The sequence below is a fragment of the Hemitrygon akajei genome, chromosome 2 (genome assembly GCF_048418815.1).
Source record: "Hemitrygon akajei chromosome 2, sHemAka1.3, whole genome shotgun sequence".
NCBI classification, from domain to species: domain Eukaryota; kingdom Metazoa; phylum Chordata; class Chondrichthyes; order Myliobatiformes; family Dasyatidae; genus Hemitrygon; species Hemitrygon akajei.
Genome location: NC_133125.1, coordinates 6,227,884 through 6,247,704, shown reverse-complemented (window position 1 = coordinate 6,247,704; position 19,821 = coordinate 6,227,884). Strand labels below are relative to the sequence as shown.

The 19,821-nt window shown below is 38.7% G+C and overlaps 1 protein-coding gene across 3 annotated transcripts in view; it reads right to left on the bottom strand.

Moving 5' to 3' along the window:
• Window positions 1–6,269: 6,269 nt before the first annotated feature.
• Window positions 6,270–19,821, bottom strand: part of arrdc3a (arrestin domain containing 3a) — a 30,927-nt gene continuing 17,375 nt past the window's right edge. For 2 of the 3 annotated variants that reach the window (XM_073066669.1, XM_073066688.1), the window contains 2 exons: window positions 17,881–18,035; window positions 6,270–8,303 (listed from right to left, as the gene is read on the bottom strand). In XM_073066669.1, the coding sequence (XP_072922770.1) occupies window positions 8,238–8,303; window positions 17,881–18,035 (221 nt within the window). In that variant the 3' untranslated portion in view covers window positions 6,270–8,237. Of the gene's footprint in view, window positions 8,304–14,560; window positions 17,816–17,880; window positions 18,036–19,821 lie in introns of those variants that run through there. The other variant, XM_073066678.1, reaches the window with a different exon arrangement.

Sequence of the window (19,821 nt, the reverse complement as noted above, 5' to 3'; positions counted from 1 at the left end):
CAGCCCAAATGGTAGCACTAACCAGAGACTGGCACAGCTGCATACCGCTAAAGAGAAGGTGTTTGAGAAGGGGATTGGCAAACTCAAAGGCATGAAGGCCAGTATTGAATTGGATGCAACAGCAACACCAAGATTCCATAAAGCACATCCAGCGCCTTACACATTATGTCCGAAAGTTGATGCAGAACTGCAGAGCTTGGAGGCATCTGGAATTCTCTCCAAAGTTGAATGGAATAATTGGGTCTTGCCCATTGTCCTGGTGATCAAGAAAAGGGAAGCTGGAGCTGTTTGCGTATGTGGGGATTTCAAGGTGAACATCAGCCTGGTGCTGCATACTATTTAGTATCCCCTGCCACAAGTAGAACACATTTTTGCATCTTTGGCAGACGGGGGAGGTTTTCAAAGATTGATTTGTCACAAGCCTATCTGTAAATGGAGATTGAGGAGTCAAGCAGGAAGTTCCTCACAATCAACACTCACAAGGGACTGTTCCGGTATAATCGTCTCGTCTTTGGCGTCGCATCAGCTCCAGCGATTTGGCAAAGAGCAATGGACCAAGTGTTCCGAGATATCCCAGGAACACGATGTTACCTTGATGAGACCATTGTGACTGGCAGGAATGATGAAGGGCACCTCCAGAATCTTGGTGAAGTCTTACCAAGCTGAGTGAGTATGGTCTGTGCGCAAAGAGAGAGAAATGTGAAATTTTCAAGAGTGAAATCTCATATTGTGGACACGTCATTGACAGCCATGCTCATGTAAATCACGAGAGAAGACTGAAGCAGTGCTACAGGCACCCAAACTGGAAAATGTGTCACAATTCGGGTCATACTTGAGCCCTGTAAACTACTACCACCGGTTTCTCCCAAACATTGCTACAGTGCTGCATCCATTGATCATACTGTTACAGACAGGAGCAAAGTAGTAATGGTCGGTAAGATGTAAAAAAGCATTCAAGGAAACAAAGAGAACAATAACATCTGATGAACTGCTCACCCATTATGACCCATCGCTGCCCATCAGACTGGCATGTGATGCATCCCCTTATGGAATTGGAGCCGTTTTGTCATACATTATGAAAGATGGATCTGTTCACCCGATTGCATTTGCTTCAAGATCACTGATAAGCACAGAACGCAACTGCGCAGATTGATCGAGAGGCCCTTGGTCTAGTATGGGGAATAAATAGGTTCCACCACTACCTCTACAGATGAAAGGTTATGCAAATGATAGATCACCAGCCCCTTATTTCTATTTTCTATCCCAGGAAGGGAATTCCAGTGATGACTGCTACTCAGTTACAATGCTGGGCACTATTCCTAAGAGTCCACACTTATGACATAGAGTTCAAGGGTACCAAACAACACAACTGATGGCTTGTCACTTCTTCCAGTACTGGCAACTGAAGAAGAAAAATCTTCATACTGTGACCCAGCAGAAGTGTTCCACATCACATTGGTGGACCAGTTGCTGGTATCAAATTCCAAAATATAAAGGGAAACAAGGAATGACCCGACATTGTCAAATGTCTATGAAATCACCATACAAGGATATACTATGTTTCCAGAGTTCTCAGCAAGATGAGACCAACTGCCGGTATGTCAAAGAACAGTGATGTGTGGATCTCATGTTACGGTTCCCTCTGAACTGCACAGCAGAGTGCTAGAGAATCTGCATGAAGGACATCTGGGTACAGTCAAGATGAAGAGTCTCACCCGGAGCTACGTGTGGTGGCAAGGAATAGGTAAGCAGATTGAAGACTTGGCCAAAAGCTGTTTGGGATGCCAAAAGGTTTCAAATGACCCCCACAGAGACTGTTGCACCTGTGGGAGTGGCCGTTGTTACCATGGCAAAGAGAAGATATTGACTTTTCTGGGCCATTCATGGACTCCATGTTTCTGATTGCTGTGGATGCTCATTCGAAGTGGCTGGAGGTTGTACCATTGAAGTCAACCACCTCAACAAAGACTGTCTCCACTCTGAGGCCTGTCTTCACCAGAAACCGCTTACCAGAACAAATTTTGAGTGACAACCGACGACAATACACATCAGAAGAATTCTGACAGTTCATGAAGAAAAATGGCATCAGACATTTCATGTCAGCTGGAAGGTTTATCCAAATCTTCAAATCCATTAAAGTGACGGACAAGGAGGACATTTTTCTGCTGCACAGGGTGGACAACTTCCTTTTTGTATATCAGAAGAACAAATCAAACACCTACAACACTGTTCATGAGCAGGAATCTGATGTACTGAGGGAAGTGTAAACATCTCAGCCAGGTGCCAAGTGAAGCAGCAAGGAGCTTTGAGACTGGACAGGAAGTCCTAGCATGTGATTACTGAGAAGACAGGTGGGCACCCGGTAGGATAGGTACAAGGACTGCACTGCTGATGTACGTATTGGATATTGGAGATATAGACATATAGACAAGGAGATGTCGTGTGAACCAGGTACTAGATACTCAATCAAAGACCACACCCAAGTTAACTGCATCCAACAAGACAGATATATTAGAGTCAATGGACTTACCTCTCAGTGACAATGTCACTGACAGAAACGTGACACCAGAAACCAAGAACATTTTCTTAGACAAGATACCTACCAAGCCTGATGCCACTCCACAGGTCCAGAGGCGCTATCCTGAAAGAAACAGAGTTTCGCCCAAAAGACTGAATCTTCAGCACTGTGAGGTTGTTACGGACTGTTATTGTGAAAGCATGCTTATTTGGAATATGGGATTATGAAAGGGAAATTGAATGTTTTGCACAGAAACATTTTATCTGCATTAATCTAAAGGGTGAGGAAATGTCACGTATGGATCTATTTCTTTTTGAGTGTTGACCCTGCCCCCCCTTAGCATTGTGTATTGATCCGTCAAATGCAGAGCAGAAGGGTTGCCTTGAAACCATACATACAGATCTAGTCATTACACAGTGCACCGAGGTAGAACATGTGAACAGAATGCTATGAAATGTGACAGCTGGAGAACGTGCATTGCAGTTAGACAATAAGGTGCAAGTTCATAATGAAGTAGGCTTCAACTTAGAATAGTATCACTCCATTTGTCACCACCCACTCAATGAATACTATTTCTTTAATTATGAAGCAACAGTGATGCAAGTGCACCTTTGTCCGTAGTGTAGCAGTTAGCATATCGTTTCACATTGCCAGCTGTAAGAATGGGATTTCCCGCTGCTGGCCGTCATGGGCTTGTCTGTTCTCCCCACGACCGCACGGGTACCCTGCCGCATTCTAAGAAGACACACAGGCTAGGATTAGTAGGCCGTAGGCATGTTCTGCTGGTGTCAGAGCATGGTGACACTTGTGGACTGCCTGTACCTTTTATAACTTCAGAACATTAAACTAATTCAAAGAAAGAATGAATACAGGTCTAGTTCGAGTTTACTTTAAGCGAGGCACACACGTATCATGTGGTAGTGTGATTATGTATTTTTACATATAACCTGTCATTACTTAAAACAAAAAAGAAAGCTTAATCAAATAATATAAATTACTCAAATATAAATTAAATATGCAATGCTGCTCCCAGCACATCCTCATTGGTCGTTGATAGAGACCACGCATTTCACTCTATGTTTCAATGTACGTGTGACAAATGAAGCTCATCTTTTATGTTTATCTTTATTATCATTATACAGCTGAGACATTAACAGAAGATATACAGCACTGTGCAAAACTCCTGGGCACATATATATCGCCAGGGTGCTTCAGACATTTGCCCAGTACTGTAGTAATGTTATGTACTGCACTGTTCTGCTGCCACACAAAAAAACAAAATTTCATGACATATGTGAGTGATGATAAATCTGATTCTGATATGAGTCTCTATTGTGGACTGAGAGTGGGAAGGGGGCAGGGAGAGGGGAATCATGGTTGAGAAAAAGGGGAGGGAAGGGTAGGAGTGGAAAACACCAGAGAGACATTCTGTACTGATCAATAAACTAATTGTCTGGAATCAAATGACCTTGCCTGGTGTCTCAGGGCTGGGTGTGTCTGCACCCGCGCCACCTCCCACCCCTAGCATTCCTTCTCTGCCACCTGCCCCACACCCCTCCCAATTGCCTCCACCTTCTCCATTTGCAATACTATGCAAAAGTTTTAGGCACATATATTATTAACCAGGGTTACTAAGACTTGATTTCACAATACTGTATCTCTCAACATGGAACAGAGAGCAAATTTGTAAATCTGACGGGAGCAAAGGATGTTGGGAATGGTGAGTGTGTTGGCACCATTCCCAATATATGTGTGCCCAAGACTTTTGCATAGCGCTATAAACAGGAAACTTTCACAGAAAGACTTACACAGATATCAAGGATGCAAATATGAAGGTTGAAGGAGTTGATGGGGAGAGGAGGGTAGGGAATTATTGTCGAGGCCTGGTACCTGGCTCACATTGCAAAGGCAATGGCCTTAACTTTCAATTAAGTTTAAGTGGATGTGACTGCACTCCCAGTGAAAATTAACATTGAGATATTATTTTATCTTATTATCTTTTTATTTTGAGGTACAGCGCAGAGTAGGGCCCTTCAAGCTACGGTGCTCTAACAACCCTGACTTAATGCTAAGCCAATCACGGGACACGGGACAACCAACAATGACCAATTAACCTATCTGGTACATGTTTGGATGGTGCGAGGAAACAGGAGCACCCAGGGAATAGACTCACGTGCCACAGGGAAGAAGTACCGACTCCTTAGAGGCTGCAGGGATTAAACTCCAAACTCCTGAGCTGTAATAGTGTCACACTAACCACTACTCTGCCACGGCACCTCCATTATGCATAATTGCATCCAGCTGTGTAGTGCTTAAACTCATATCCAGTTATCAAGATTGGGAAAGGTAAAAAGTTGGATATCAAAATTCAGATCTAACATAGCTCTACTTGGTATAAATATCAAAAGATTTGCCTTTAAATTTGTACAAGTCAATAACATTTGTATTAAATGTAGACCCAGCTGAGAATGGGTAATCTACTGCATTATTACCTAATACCTAAATAGTTCATATATTTAGAGTTTGGCTGCATTGAATTTCCTCCTGTGACTATGGAAATTTCCCTCCATGGGAGTCAGCAACCTTGTGTTGTTTTAGCATGACTACCGTTAACAGCAAGAGTTGCAAACTTAGCTCCATCATGGATACTTCCCTTCCCAGTATCACGGACATCTTCAGAAGGCGGTGTCTCAGAAGATGCGGCATTTTTCATTAGGGACCTCCATCACCCATGACATATGCCCTTACCCACCGGGAGGAGGCACAGGAGCCTGAAGACACACACTCAACATTTCAGCAATAGCTTCTTCCCCTCTGTCATCAGATTTCTGAATGGACAATGAACCCATCAATACTTCCTCAGTATTTTTGCATTACTTACTTAATTCAGTGTATATGAGCCAGGTTTCCTAAGACTTTTGCACAATTCTGTATTTCTCAACGTGAAGCAGAGAGCTTGTAAATCTACCAGGAGCAAAGGATGTAGGGAATGGTGAGAGTGGAGCGCTGTGTTGAAGGCTGGGACAGATGGCAAAACAGGAGTGCTGGGGGCAGAGAATGGTGTGGGTGCAGACACACCCAGCCCTGAGGCACCAGGCAAAGTCACTTGATTCCAAACTATTGGTTTATTGTCATTAAAAAATGTCTCTCTGGTGCTTCTTGCACCTATTACCAACCATGATTCCCCTCTCCCTGCCCCCTCCCACTCTCAGTCCACAATAGAGACCCATATCAGAATCAGGCTTATCATCACCAATATATGTCATGAAATTTGTTTTTTTTTAAAAAATATAGCAGTACCAGTACAGTGCAACACATAAAATTACTACAGTACAGTACAGCGTAAAAGTCTCAGGCACCCTAGTTATATAAATGTGCCTAAGCCTACTGCACAGTTCTGTATATTCATATTGTAATTTATAGTTTTTATTATGTATTGCACTGAACTGCAAAACAACAAATTTCACGACATATGTCAGTGATATTAATCCTGATTCTGGCGAACCAAGTGGCAATAGGACTCTTAAGGCTTCAGCTAGTTAGACACGTCATCCAGCAGGGGGTGCCAGATAGCAATAATGGATCGGTTTTCCCAAACCCTTTGCCCAGTGCCAACGATTGCTGACACCTTAGCCAGGATCAATTTCAACACCACAAAAACTCAGCCCGGCCTTCCCCTGTAAAGGGCAGTGCGCAATGGCTCTGACTGAATTACTTTGAAACCAGGAAATTGTAAAAACAAGTCTGTAAATTCAATAGGAAAACATTTTATTTATACACGAACAGCTAAACAAAAAAATTAAACCATTCAGAACATGGATCCTTGTTTCCTTAACAAAATCTACAAAGATAATTACAGCACCAAACTAAAAAAAAAGTCTGTACACGTTCAAGGAAAAACCTTACAAAAAACGTTAAATATTGCACTTGGTTTCTAGAACATTTTGGATTTTTAAAATATTTATTCCTAATTTTAAAAATCAGGAAACTAAATTGAATACTGGACTGTGGAGTCCTTTGTCTCTTAAGTTGGGGATCGAACAATATTGAAGAAAATATATAGTTATATTCAAAAATCATTATTATAGCAATTCAGATTAGGCAGATATCTGAAGCAGAAAACCCCAATCAAATACCCACACTTATGTTCGGAAATGAAAAGACGACTCCATCAGCTATGGCCATGCTTTGGCCAGCAACAAAGGCTGTGGAATTAATATTGATCAATCCCTTTAAGTCATAATTTTCTTTAATTATATGGAAATCAGGTTTCCCACCTGCTTAAGCAACTGTTGATCCCTAGTTTGGAAAGAAATGAGGGTTATCCAAATAGAAACATCAAATGCCCTATAATGCCAAATACCTCACAAAACAACTTGTACATCAGGGACACTCGCAAAATACTGTGAACCTCAATGCCCTCTCTTAGCAAAACAGGAAAGAAAATACAACTCAATTAACAGTCAATTCCTTTCATGGTGGTGTTGTACCCAAGTTTGGCATACAGAATAGCATATTGTATTTTTTTACAAAAAGGCCACTTGTGGAATAAGACATTCACTCCCATGATTGGCTTAACTAGGAGGAAAAGGACTTTCTTTTGAAACAGTAATAACTATTTGATCCTGGTGAACACAGTGTCCAGTCCCTAATGAAGTCCTCCAGACAGGAATGACGGTTTCTGTGCGCGTGGAAAGCAGTTGACTAATAGTTAACCTGATACATTGGGAACAGGGAAACAAAGTAGAAGGGAAATAATATGGTGGAGGCAACAGTGGGGAAAGGAATTCAAAGTCCAACCATATTTTGCAATCGTCCCTCATATTGAAACAGTGCAATTTAATCAAAACACAAAAGAATACCAACAATTTGGCAAGTGACAATTTCACCTGAGATTTTGTGTGTTTTAGGCAGTCTGAAAAACACAAAGATACTCTGTGTATAGTAGAAATGCAACAAATAGGAAAGGAAAGACAGATTATTTCCCGCGGAAGGGAAATTTAACAGAGTTTCTCTTTGTAGTCTTTTTTCACTTTTTTGGATCTGTTGCTATTCTACTACAGTAGATTGCAAAATGAAGAAGTAGCAACAAATATTGGCTTGAAGGCATTTGATGTTTGTAAAGAAGCCACAGCTGGACTGGTGTTACAAGGCTAGCCTGAGAAGACAATACTGAGCACGTGCAAAGCAGGTACGGTCCAGGCTAAATCATATCAGTGCATTCCATCAGGTTTGTACACTGCTGACTTGATCTTCGAACTATGCAGACCCCAGGCAAAAATAAAAATTAAAAATCACTAACTTGATGCCTGTAGTTCACCACAAATGAAAATTAGGAAAGAAAAAACAGCCATCATCAAGACTGAATGGAATATGAAACGCAACACAAGCACTGAATAATATGTGCAAATTTCAGTTAAGGTTGAGACCCCAGGAAAACGGTGTGAAAAGTCAGGCCAGACTGTGGTCGCTGTCCACTTCAGCTGCCTCTCGCGTGCGCTCCGTGGGAAAGTTACAATTTTCCCCCGGCAGCAACGGCAGCTCTCCAAGCCACATAGATTCTGGCTTTCATTCGCACTGGCTGTCTCTCGTTTATTCACGGTCACAAAACATCACTGAGCTCTAGCTTTCCGTTTCGAGTCTTCTGTTCTCAACAGTGCAGCAATGCATTTATGTTTCAAACCACGACAGAGGAGGCCCAACAGCCACACAAGGTCCTTCAGCGGGTGGAACAACACATGTTTGTTTCACGGTTTTGATTTGACTGATCTGGATGAGGATCAATCTGCAAAACAGAACGAGTTAGAAGAATAAATTAATAGATAGAACTTCCCAGCTGAAAAAAAATCTCTATTGATCTATCTAAATATTCAGCACTCCAATGACACAGTTGCTAGGGCAGCGACTTAGAATGCTATCAACCACGGTTCAGTTCCCGCCGCTACCTGCGAGGAGTTTGTGGGTTTCCACTAGGTAGCCGATTTCCTCACACACACAAAGACATTATGGGTTAGGCATGGTGTGTTGGTGCTGGAAATGTGGCAGCACTTGGGGGCTAACTCTGGCACATCTGCAGATTGTGCTGATCGTTGAGGCAAATGGTACATTCAAATAACATTGTACACTGAGGCCGTGCCCGTTGGCCCTAGACTCATCCACAGTAGGAATCTCTTGCATTTATGAACGTAAAGAAAGCCAGGTACTGTCTTGTATTACTTGTGTCTATTCCTGAACGGAGTTTACTTTTAAAATAATCACAAATTAAAAGCTAGATGAGTGCAGATAAAATGCTGTAGGAACTCTGGTTAGTCAGGCAGCCTGAAGTCTGGGCCTAAAATGTCGACTGTTCATCAGCCTCCCTATGATACTACTCAACTTACAGAAAGAAGAATGGAAAAGCCTCCAAAAAATAGTGGATACGACCCAGTCCATCACAAGCAAAGCCCTCCCCAGCACTGAGCACTCTACACAGAGCGTTGTTGCAAGAAAGCATCAGGGACCCCCACCACCCAGGCCGTGCTCTCTTCCCCTTCAACCATTAGGCTCTTCAACCAGAGCATGTAACTTCCATCACTGAACTGTTCCTGCAACCTATGGTCTCACTTTCAAGGACTCTTCAGTTCACGCTCTTGATATTTATTGCTTATTTATTTTTTTCCATTTTTTATTTGGACAGTTTGCTGTCTTTTCCACATTGCTTGTTTGTCCGTCCATCCTGTTGGGTGCGGTCATTCATTGATTCTATTGTGTTTCTTGCATTTATTGTGTATGCCCGCAAGAAAATAAATCTCAGGGTTGAGTATGGTAACATATACATATGTTGACAGTAAATTTACTTCAACCTTTGAACTTGAACTTTGAGTTCCTCCCACATTTAGTTTGATGCAGATTTCCAGCATCTGCGGTCTCTCGCATCGCTGTTAGATGTCTGGGCTTTGTCTATGACAAGGGGAAGAGGCCTCAGCTCAAGCCTAATGACTATTTTTTACTCTTTAAAAATACACAAGTTCCTCAAACTTGCATTTGATTAGCTAAACTGCATTTTCTGCTGAATCTGTCCTTGGCAGTTGGTGACAGAAATGGAGAAGAGGCTGGAAAATATCCCACAGCAAGCAAAAAATACACAGGATCTGGAGCAACCAAAAAGTGACTTCCATATTTCATGCATTTCAATTAAAAGCTGGAAGCCATCAAATGCATGCATATTAGGCTTACATCTTTAATTAAAAAAATACAAATGTTATTACTCCTATTGCAGTAAATTGCTCCTTCAATTGAAGCAAAAGATGGCATTTACAATTTAGCAAGAAATATCAGAAAAATGCTTAAAAATGGTACCAGGTATGAAAGGGTTAATGTATAAGGAACGTTTGATGGCTCTGAGCCTGTAGTTGCTGGAGTTTAGAAGGAGGAGGGGGTGAGGGATCTCATTGAAACCTATCGAATATTGAAAGTGAATGTGGAGAGGATGTTTCCTGTTGTGGGAGAGTCCAGGACCACAGGGCACAGCTTCAGAACACAGCCCATTTAGAACAGAGATGGGGAGGAACTTCTTTAGCCAGAGGGTGGTGAATCTGTGGAATTCATTCTCACAGATGACTGTGGAGGTTGATAGGTTCTTGATTCGTCAAGGTGTCAAAGGCATGAGAAAGAAGTTGAAAGGGATAATAAATCAGCCATGATGAATGGAAGAGAACTCGATAGGATGAATAGCCTAATCCTGCTTGTACGTCCATTAACTGGGTCAGTTTGCTCCTAACATCATATGTACCTCCATTTATAAAAGGATGCTCTGTTAGAAGGGTGAGGGAGGTGGTGCTTTGGCGAGCTCTGGGCACTTTCATAAGACATAGAAGCAGCATTAGGCCACTCAACTCATTGAACTCGCTCTGTAGTTCCACCTTGACTGATTTATTATCCTCCTCAACCCTTTTCTCCTGCCTTCTCTCCCTAACCTGACTGATCAAGAACCCTGCATTCGGAGGCTGTTCCCTCTGGTCATAGACTCACCCACTAGAGCAAACTGTTTCATCACAGGTTTCCTTAAATTGGTGCAAATAATCCAACCATACTAATAGCCTTCACTTTAGTCCAAAAGGGAGATGTTTTCCAAGCTTGGAATTGCAACAAGTCTTTCCTATTTTTAAACCGGAACCTTTTAGCAATAAACACCGGTTTTTAAATAAAATAAAATCCAAAAGGAAGCAAATGCATAGTAATCAAGATGTTTCATCCAAATTTACTACATTGCCCAGCTTGTTGCTGTGAAACTCAGTCCCCATTCTCCAGCAGGGAGATGTGTGTGCAAGGGCTGTGTGTGTGGATTTATATAGCCTAATAACCGACATAGCGCATAGGTTTTTTACCTGGGCAGATTGTGCAGTTGCAAAGATGAAGAAACTGTGGACCTTTGCCAAATTATTCTATTAAACTGTTATTGCATACGTACAACTTAACTGAAAAATCTCAACGTTGTTTTCAGTGTTAGAGGTCGCAGAGTCTCACACAAAAGAACTTGTTTTGCTGTTGTTTTCTTGTTTTTAGACCATAAGATAGAGTCCTGACCAATCAAGAACCTGTTAACTTCAGCCTTAAATATACATAAAGACTTGGCCTCCACAGTTGCCAGTGGCAAAGAATTCCACAGATTCACCACTCTCTGGCTAAAGAAATTCCTCCTCATCTCCATTCTAAAAGGATGCCCCTCTATTCTGAGGCTATTGCCTGCATGGCTCTGCTGAACATTGTGGCATGTTATGTTGGCACCAGAACGTGCACTGACACTTGTGGGCTGCCACCACCACACCCAGAGCTTGTCTTGGTTGATGGCGTAAATGATGCATTTCACTGTATGTTTCGATGTACGCGTGATAAATAATTCTGAATGTGACCAAGCATTCCTCCGCTATAACAAAATTGAATTTACTTTCTGACACAAAACTGGACTTCTTACAAACTAATCTCATGATACAATTCCACAAAAAAACCCACCAAAATCTTAGTAAGAGGTAGTTTCCATTTTAACTGGAATGCTAAGCTTTAATTCCTGCTTCGTTAGTTACTTGAGATACTCATGGCCCAGGGGGACGTCACGTGATGACGTAAGATCGAGACGTGGAAATCCAGCTCTCCCGTAAAAAAACTAATAAATTAACGTTTAAGTGAAGAAAAGTAAGTAAATATTTTCTAAAAACTATGTCTAAACTACTCAGGATTTTCCTTAGATAGGCCTCCAAAAAAGACAAAGAAGAAAACTTCTACTTTGAAGACAATACAAGCTGGGCCGGCCACCATGAAGAAGCCTCGGACTCAAGTGCATCTCACCTCCGGCGACACAGAACAGAAATCGGCGGCAACATCAACAGTCTCCAAGAAGGAACAACAGGAACTGTGTGTGCGTGCAGGAAAGGGCATGTGCAAACATGAGCAATTTGAACTACAAATCCGATCTACGATTGGAAGAGGAAGTGAAAATGAACCCGAGGTGGATTTGGATTCTCTGGAACATACAGATGAAGATGAGGAGGTAAAAGAAGAACAACAGAAAGAGGTTGGAGGTGAAAGATATACTGGAGACATAAGAGAAGCTTTGGCACAAATAATGCATGAATTAAAAGAATTAAAAACATTAAAAATAATAAAAGATATTAAAAATATGAAGACTATGCTTGATAAAATGGTGAAAAAACAGGAGAAAATGGACAAGAAAGTTAAAAAGCTGGAAGAAATAACGGGAGACACTATTGATAGAGTGAATAAGATGGAAGATAATATTCTTGCCTGGACATCAGAAAGAAAACGATTGTTGGAAAAAATAGACGTGCTTGAAAATTTTTGTAGACGAAATAATATTAAAATTGTTGGTCTTAAAGAAGGAATAGAGGGAGAGGATCCAAAAATTTTTTTTCAAAAATGGATCCCAGAAAATTTGGAAATGGAAGAGGGAACCCAGTTGATTGAAATCGAAAGGGTCCACAGATCCTTAAGACCAAAGCCTCAACCTGATCAAAACCCACGACCAATCTTGATAAAATGCTTAAGATATCAAGATAAAGAAAAGATCCTGAAGGCGGCTGCCCAATGTGCCAGAAAGAGAAATGAACCATTGATGATAGAAGGGAAAGCAGTTCTTTTCTATCCTGATATAAGTTATGACCTTTTGAAGAGAAAGAAGGAATTTAACCCAACGAAAAAAGTTTTATGGGAAAAGGGTTATAAATTTATATTGCACCACCCGGCAACCCTGATAATTTTTTTAGATGACAGAAAAAGAAGGTTTTTTACTGATCATCGGGATGCAGAAGAGTTTGAACAAGAACTCCCAAATATTCGCTAGACACAGTAAAGATTTAAAAGTGAAACAGATTAAAGATGAAGTCAGGGACACTGAAGTGAGTTGATGGACATTAAGAACTGAAGAATATTTAAATATATTTTTAATTATATGATACAGGGGGAGAAAGGTAAAAATTTGAGAAATATTAATCGAGAGTAGTGATATTAACTTTTCTTCTCTTATATATACTTCTTTATGTTACGGGGGAGCTGGGGGAACTTCAGAATGATCACTATGGGATTCACGTGTGTAATCCTGGCGATTGCCATGACCCGCACAACGGAGGGGGGGGTAATGTGTTTTTTTTCATTCACAACATTAGCAGGGGGTTTTTTTGTTTTTTTTTTCTTTATAATCTATTTTTCTTTTATCTTTCTTTCTTTGCCTGGATGATCGGAGGGGAGACACATAGCAACATGGAGAATTTAAAAATAATTCCCCAAGGTACTATGAGAGTTGAAATATTATGTATTATTATAGACTGGAGTAACCCCATTAAAAATAATGACTAATTTACTGAATTTTTAAAGTTTTAATGTTAATGGGCTTAATGGACCGGTGAAAAGAAAAAGAATTTTAACATACATTAAGAAAATGAAAATAGATATAGCTTTTATACAAGAAACACATTTAACAGAGATAGAACATCAGAAATTAAAGAGAGATTGGGTCCGAAATGTTATAGCAGATTCATTTAATTCAAAAGCGAGGGGAGTTGCAATTTTGGTCGACAAAACTTTACCAATTAAAATACAAAATGTATTAATTGATTCTGCGGGAAGATATGTAATTATACATTGTCAAATCTTTTCAGAACTATGGATGTTTATGCACCAAATGAAAACGATGTAAAATTTATACAAGAGGCTTTTTTGAATTTGGCTGACGCACACGATAAAATATTAATAGGTGGAGACTTTAACTTTTGTCTAGACCCAGTTTTAGATAGGTCAACAAAGGTTGTTACAAAACCAAAAGTAGCAAAATTAACTTTATCATTGATGAAAGATTTAAATTTGATTGATATATGGAGAAGAATTAACCCAAGAGAAAGAGATTATTCATTTTATTCAAATAGACATAAAACTTACTCAAGGATAGATTTTTTCCTACTATCAGCGAATATTCAAGACAGAGTGAAAAATATGGAATATAAAGCAAGAATATTGTCAGATCATTCCCCCTTGATAATGACAACGATAATGATGGATAAGGAGGAATCGATTTACAGATGGAGATTTAATTCAATATTATTAAAACGTCAAGATTTTTGTGATTTTATGAAAAAACAGACTCAGTTTTTTTAGATACAAACTCACATTCAGTTGATGATAAATTTATATTATGGGAAGCGATGAAGGCATATTTGAGAGGCCAGATAATAAGTTATACTTCTAAAATTAAGAAGGAATATATGGTAGAAATAGATAATTGGAAAAAGAGATTACAAAATTAGAAAAAGAATCTCAAAGATATATGACAGAAGAAAAACAAAGGCAACTTGTTAATAAGAAGCCACAATATAATACACTTCAGACATACCGAATAGAAAAAGCAATTATGAGAACTAAACAGAGATATTATGAACTAGGTGAAAGATCACACAAGATTCTTGCTTGGCAGTTAAAAACAGACCAGGCTTCCAAAATGATAAATGCAATTAGAACAAGTGTAAATAAAATTACTTATAAACCTTTAGAAATCAATGAAACTTTTAAATTTTTTTATTCTGAACTGTATCAATCAGAATCACAAAATGATATTGTTGAGATAGAAAGGTTTTTATCACAAATAACTCTCCCAAAATTGAATTCGGAAGAACAGAAAGGATTAGATGTGCCTTTTACATTAAAAGAGGTCGACGAAGCTCTAGGATCACTTCAGAATAATAAATCTCCAGGAGAAGATGGTTTTCTGCCTGAATTTTACAAAAAGTTTAAAGATTTATTAATTCCTCCTTTTATGGAGCTAATACACCAAGCGGAAAGAACACATAAACTTCCAGAATCTTTTTCGACAGCTATTTTAATAGTATTGCCAAAAAAAGACAGAGATCTTTTAAAGCCAAAATCATATAGACCTATTTCTTTGTTGAACACGGACTATAAAATAATAGCAAAGATTTTATCTAATAGATTATCTAAATACTTACCAAAATTAATACATATGGACCAAACAGGATTTATTAAAAATAGACAATCGGCAGATAGGTATCTTATGGATAGGGGAATCAAGGGATATGGGGACAAGGCAGGAACCGGGTATTGATAGTAGTTGATCAGCCATGATCTCAAAATGGAGGTGCAGGCTCGAAGGGCCGAATGGTCTACTTCTGCACCTATTGTCTATTGTCTATAACGTAACGTGGCAGTTGCTTTGGATGCAGAAAAAGCATTTGATAGATTGGAATGGGATTTTTATTTAAGGTATTGGAAAAATATGGATTAGGAGTATCTTTTATAAAATTGATTAAAACCTTAAATACTAACCCCAAAGCTAAAGTGGTGACAAATGGCCAAATTTCAACATCATTTCAGTTAACAAGGTCAACTAGACAAGGTTGTCCATTATCACCTGCTTTATTTGTGTTGGCGATAGAACCATTAGCTGAATTAATTAGAACTGACTCAGATATTATGGGTTTCAGAGTAAATCAGGAGGAATATAAGATTAACTTATTTGCTGATGATGTTCTGATTTATCTAACTAACCCATTGAATTTGTTGCGTAAATTATCTTCTAGATTGGAAGAATATGGGAAAATATCAGGGTACAAAATAAATTAGGATAAAAGTGAAATTCTACCCCTTACTAAAGGAGATTATAGTCAATGTCGATTAATAACTCAATTTAGATGGCCGATAAATGGTATAAAGTATTTAGGTATAAGATTCGATAATGATATAAAGAATTTATGTAAATTAAATTATTTGCCATTATTAAAAAAAATCAGGAGGATCTTGATAAATGGATGATGTTACCAATAACATTAATAGGTAGAGTCAATGCTGTAAAAATGAATATATACCCTAGATTACAATATTTATTCCAAACACTACCAATCCAATTACCGCAGAAATTTTTTCAAGAGTTAAATAAATGTGTGAGGAAATTCCTTTGGAAAGGTAAGATGTCAAGAACGTTGGAAAAATTGACATGGAAATTTGACCTAGGAGGGTTACTATTACCAAATTTTAAGAACTATTACAAAGCAAATCAACTTAGATTTATTGCATCTTTTTTTGATGAAGATAAACCGGCATGGATTAGAATAGAATTAGACAAGATAGGAGAAAATATACCAGAAGATTTTATATATAAATGGGAATCTAAAAGGATACAGGAAAAGAAAGAATCTCCTATACTAAAACATTTGATTGATTTATGAAATAAGATAAATGTTGATGATGAGATAAAGAAATCTTTATTAGCAAAGAGACCTTTAATTCAAAATAAACTTATCCCTTTTACAGTGGATAATCAACTTTTATATAACTGGTTTCACAAAGGGATTAGATATATAGGAGACTATTTTGAAGGAGGTATATTAATGTCATTTGACCAATTAAAGAATCAATATAAAATATCAAATAACACTCTTTTTTGTTATTTCCAATTAAAGGCTTATTTAAGAGATAAACTGGGTCAAACAATGTTATTGCCGAAACCTAATGAAATAGAAACTTTAATTCGTAAAGGAAAAATTAAAAAATTTATTTCTGGTATGTATAATTTGATTCAAAAACAGGCAATTAAACAAGGAATTCATAAGTCAAGACAAAAATGGGAAACTGATTTGAATATTAAAATTGATGAAACAAGTTGGTCAAGATTATGTCTTGACAGTATGACAAATACAATAAATGTTCGACTAAGATTAGTACAATATAACTTTTTACATCAAATATATATTACACCACAAAAAATAAATAGATTAAACTCAAATTTATCTGATCAATGTTTTCGATGTAATCAAGAAATTGGTACTTTTTTTACACTCTACTTGGTCTTGTTTTAAAATTCAACCTTTTTGGACAAATTTAAGTGTGTTACTGGAACAAATTATTGGAATACAACTTCCACATAATCCAACATTATTTTTACTAGGTGATATTGAAGGGATAAAATCGAAATCCAAATTGAATAATTATCAGAAAGAATGAATAAAAATTGCATTGGCAGTAGCCAAAAAGGCTACTGCAGTTACTTGGAAATCGGATTCATACTTAAGTATAGATCGTTGGAAGAATGAAATTTTTAGCTGCATTCCACTTGAAAAAATTACTTATAATTTAAGAGATAAATATGAAATATTTCTGAAAATTTGGCGCCCTTATTTACAAAAAATAGGATTAAATATATAGGTGCTCTGAAGATAAAATTATTGCTTATCTGGGGAAATAAATAAATATACATATTAAAGCTATTATGAACTCCATGGAGCATGTGGGGATCTTCCGATATCCAGGCATTCTTTCTTTTTTCTTTCTTTCTTTCTTTTTTCTTCTCTTTTTTTTCTATAGGGATATGTTAGGGGGGGGGGGAAGGGTTGATAATTTTTTTTTCTGTAAAAAAAGATACTCATGGCCAAATAGTTTATGAAGTTTAAGTGTATGCATTATAATTTCATTGCACGAATCTTTAAAAATAACTGCTTTGGGATTCTAGCTCACCCAGCAGTGTGTTGGATGACAAGGGAAGTGCGTAGTGACTGAGACTTCAGGGAGCGGTACATTTTCAACATCAGAATTGTGTTATGTAGTGCTCAGTTCTGAGGGCTGTATTCTGCAAGGCCATGTTCATATACTCAGAAGACTGGATTATGAAGTGTGTATCATAAATTCACTGAGGACTGTTAATTTTTAATTTTTTATGTATTGTTTTGTACTGCTGCTGCAAAACAACAAATTTCATGATCTATGCCAGTGATAATAAACCCAACTCTGATTCTTCCTGTTCATCTGAAAATGGAAGAAAAAAAATTATAAACAACATACTCCTCCTAATCAAGCAAAAGGATGCTTACCTCTGAATACACAGGAGGAGGCTGGTACCTAAATTCCTGGATGTAGGCAAACAATGGTCCCTCAAACACTCTTTCTAATTCATCACGGACTGCTGTTGTAGCCAGGTTATTTCGTCGCTGCTGCTCAGATACAATTTCTGCATAGCTGGGTGGAGCTAAAAATGAAACATAGACACTGGTCAGTATTTATTTATTTTTTTATTTAGCGATACAGCACAGTCACAGGTTCTTCCGGCCTAGAGAGGCAGTGCTGCCCAATCACACCCATGTGACCAATTAATCTACCGACCCATACATCTGGAAACATCAACGTTTGAGAACAGCTTGTTCCCCCTGTCATTGGATATCTGAACACTTTTTTTGTTCCTTTTTGCACTACTTACTTAATTTAACTTTTATATATACAATTTCTTATTGAAATTTATAGTGTTTAAAATTATTGTGTATCACAATGTACTGCTGCTGCATAACAACAAATTTCACAACATATGCCAGTGATATTAAAGCAGATTCTCTCCCTTATATGTTGTCTGAGTTCTGCCTGAAGTTACCAGGACAGAGTAAAACACATCAACGCTTAGAGCAACACAATCCAAAATTCCTTTCGACCAATGGTTCCTGTTTAGAGATCCACAGACCTCTTGCTTAATATTATTGGTCCATGGAATAAAAAAGGTTGGAATTACTGCTTTAGAATTTTATTAAGTAAATATAACCAATGTAATAAAAAAGCACCATAACCAACAGAAAGTATTACAACTAGAGAATTACAAAATAAATATTAAAAAGGTACGTTGTGTCTGTCATACAAGGAAAATATGAAATTTTGCAAACTATTGTGTGCTGGCTTTTCCTTTGTACTCTAGTGACCATAATTTTATCTCTTAACCTTAACTTGAACCGAAAGGACCTTGGGCCTGTCTGTTCACGTGATCGATCTTGTCCACAGTCCCTCAGCATGCTCCAAACACCCCACGGCAAAGAGTCATGCAATGTGGCAACACTTTTTTTTAAATTTAGAGGCACAGCTCGGTAACATAGAAACATTTTAAGTAGGTGCAGGAGTAGGCCATTCGGCCCTTCGAGCCTGCACCGCCATTCAGTATTATCATGGCTGATCATCCAACTCAGAACCCTGTATCTGCTTTCTTTCCATACCCCCGATCCCTTCAGCCACAAGGGCCATATCTAACTTCCTCAAATATATAAATATGAAAGTCCTGCCATCGCAGGAATCAATCTGGTGAACCTTCTTTGTACTCCTTCTATGTCAAGAATGTCTTTCCTCAGATTAGGGGACCAAAACTGCACACAATACTCTAGGTGCGGTCTCACCAAGGCCTTGTACAACTGCAGTAGAACCTCCCTGCTCCTGTACTCAAATCCTTTTGCTATGAATGCCAACATACCATTTGCCTTTTTCACCGCCTGCTGTACCTGCATGCCCAACTTCAATAACTGGTGTACAATGACACCCAGGTCTCGTTGCACCTCCCCTTTTCCTAATCGGCCACCATTCAGATAATAATCTGTTTTCCTGTTTTTGCAACCAAAGTGGATAACCTCACATTTATCCACATTAAATTGCATCTGCCATGAATTTGCCCACTCACATAACCTATCCAAGTCACCCTGCATCCTCTTAGCATCCTCCTCAAAGCTAACACCGCCGCCCAGCTTCATGTCATCCACAAACTTGGAGATGCTGCATTTAATTCCCTCGTCTAAATCATTAATATATATTGTAAACAACTGGGGTCCCAGCACTGAGCCTTGTGGTACCCCACTAGTCACTGCCTGCCATTCTGAAAAGGTCCCGTTTACTCCCACTCTTTGCTTCCTGTCTGCCAACCAATTCTCTATCCACATCAATACCATACCCCCAATACCGTGTGCTGTAAGTTTGCACACTAATCTCCTGTGTGGGACCTTGTCAAAAGC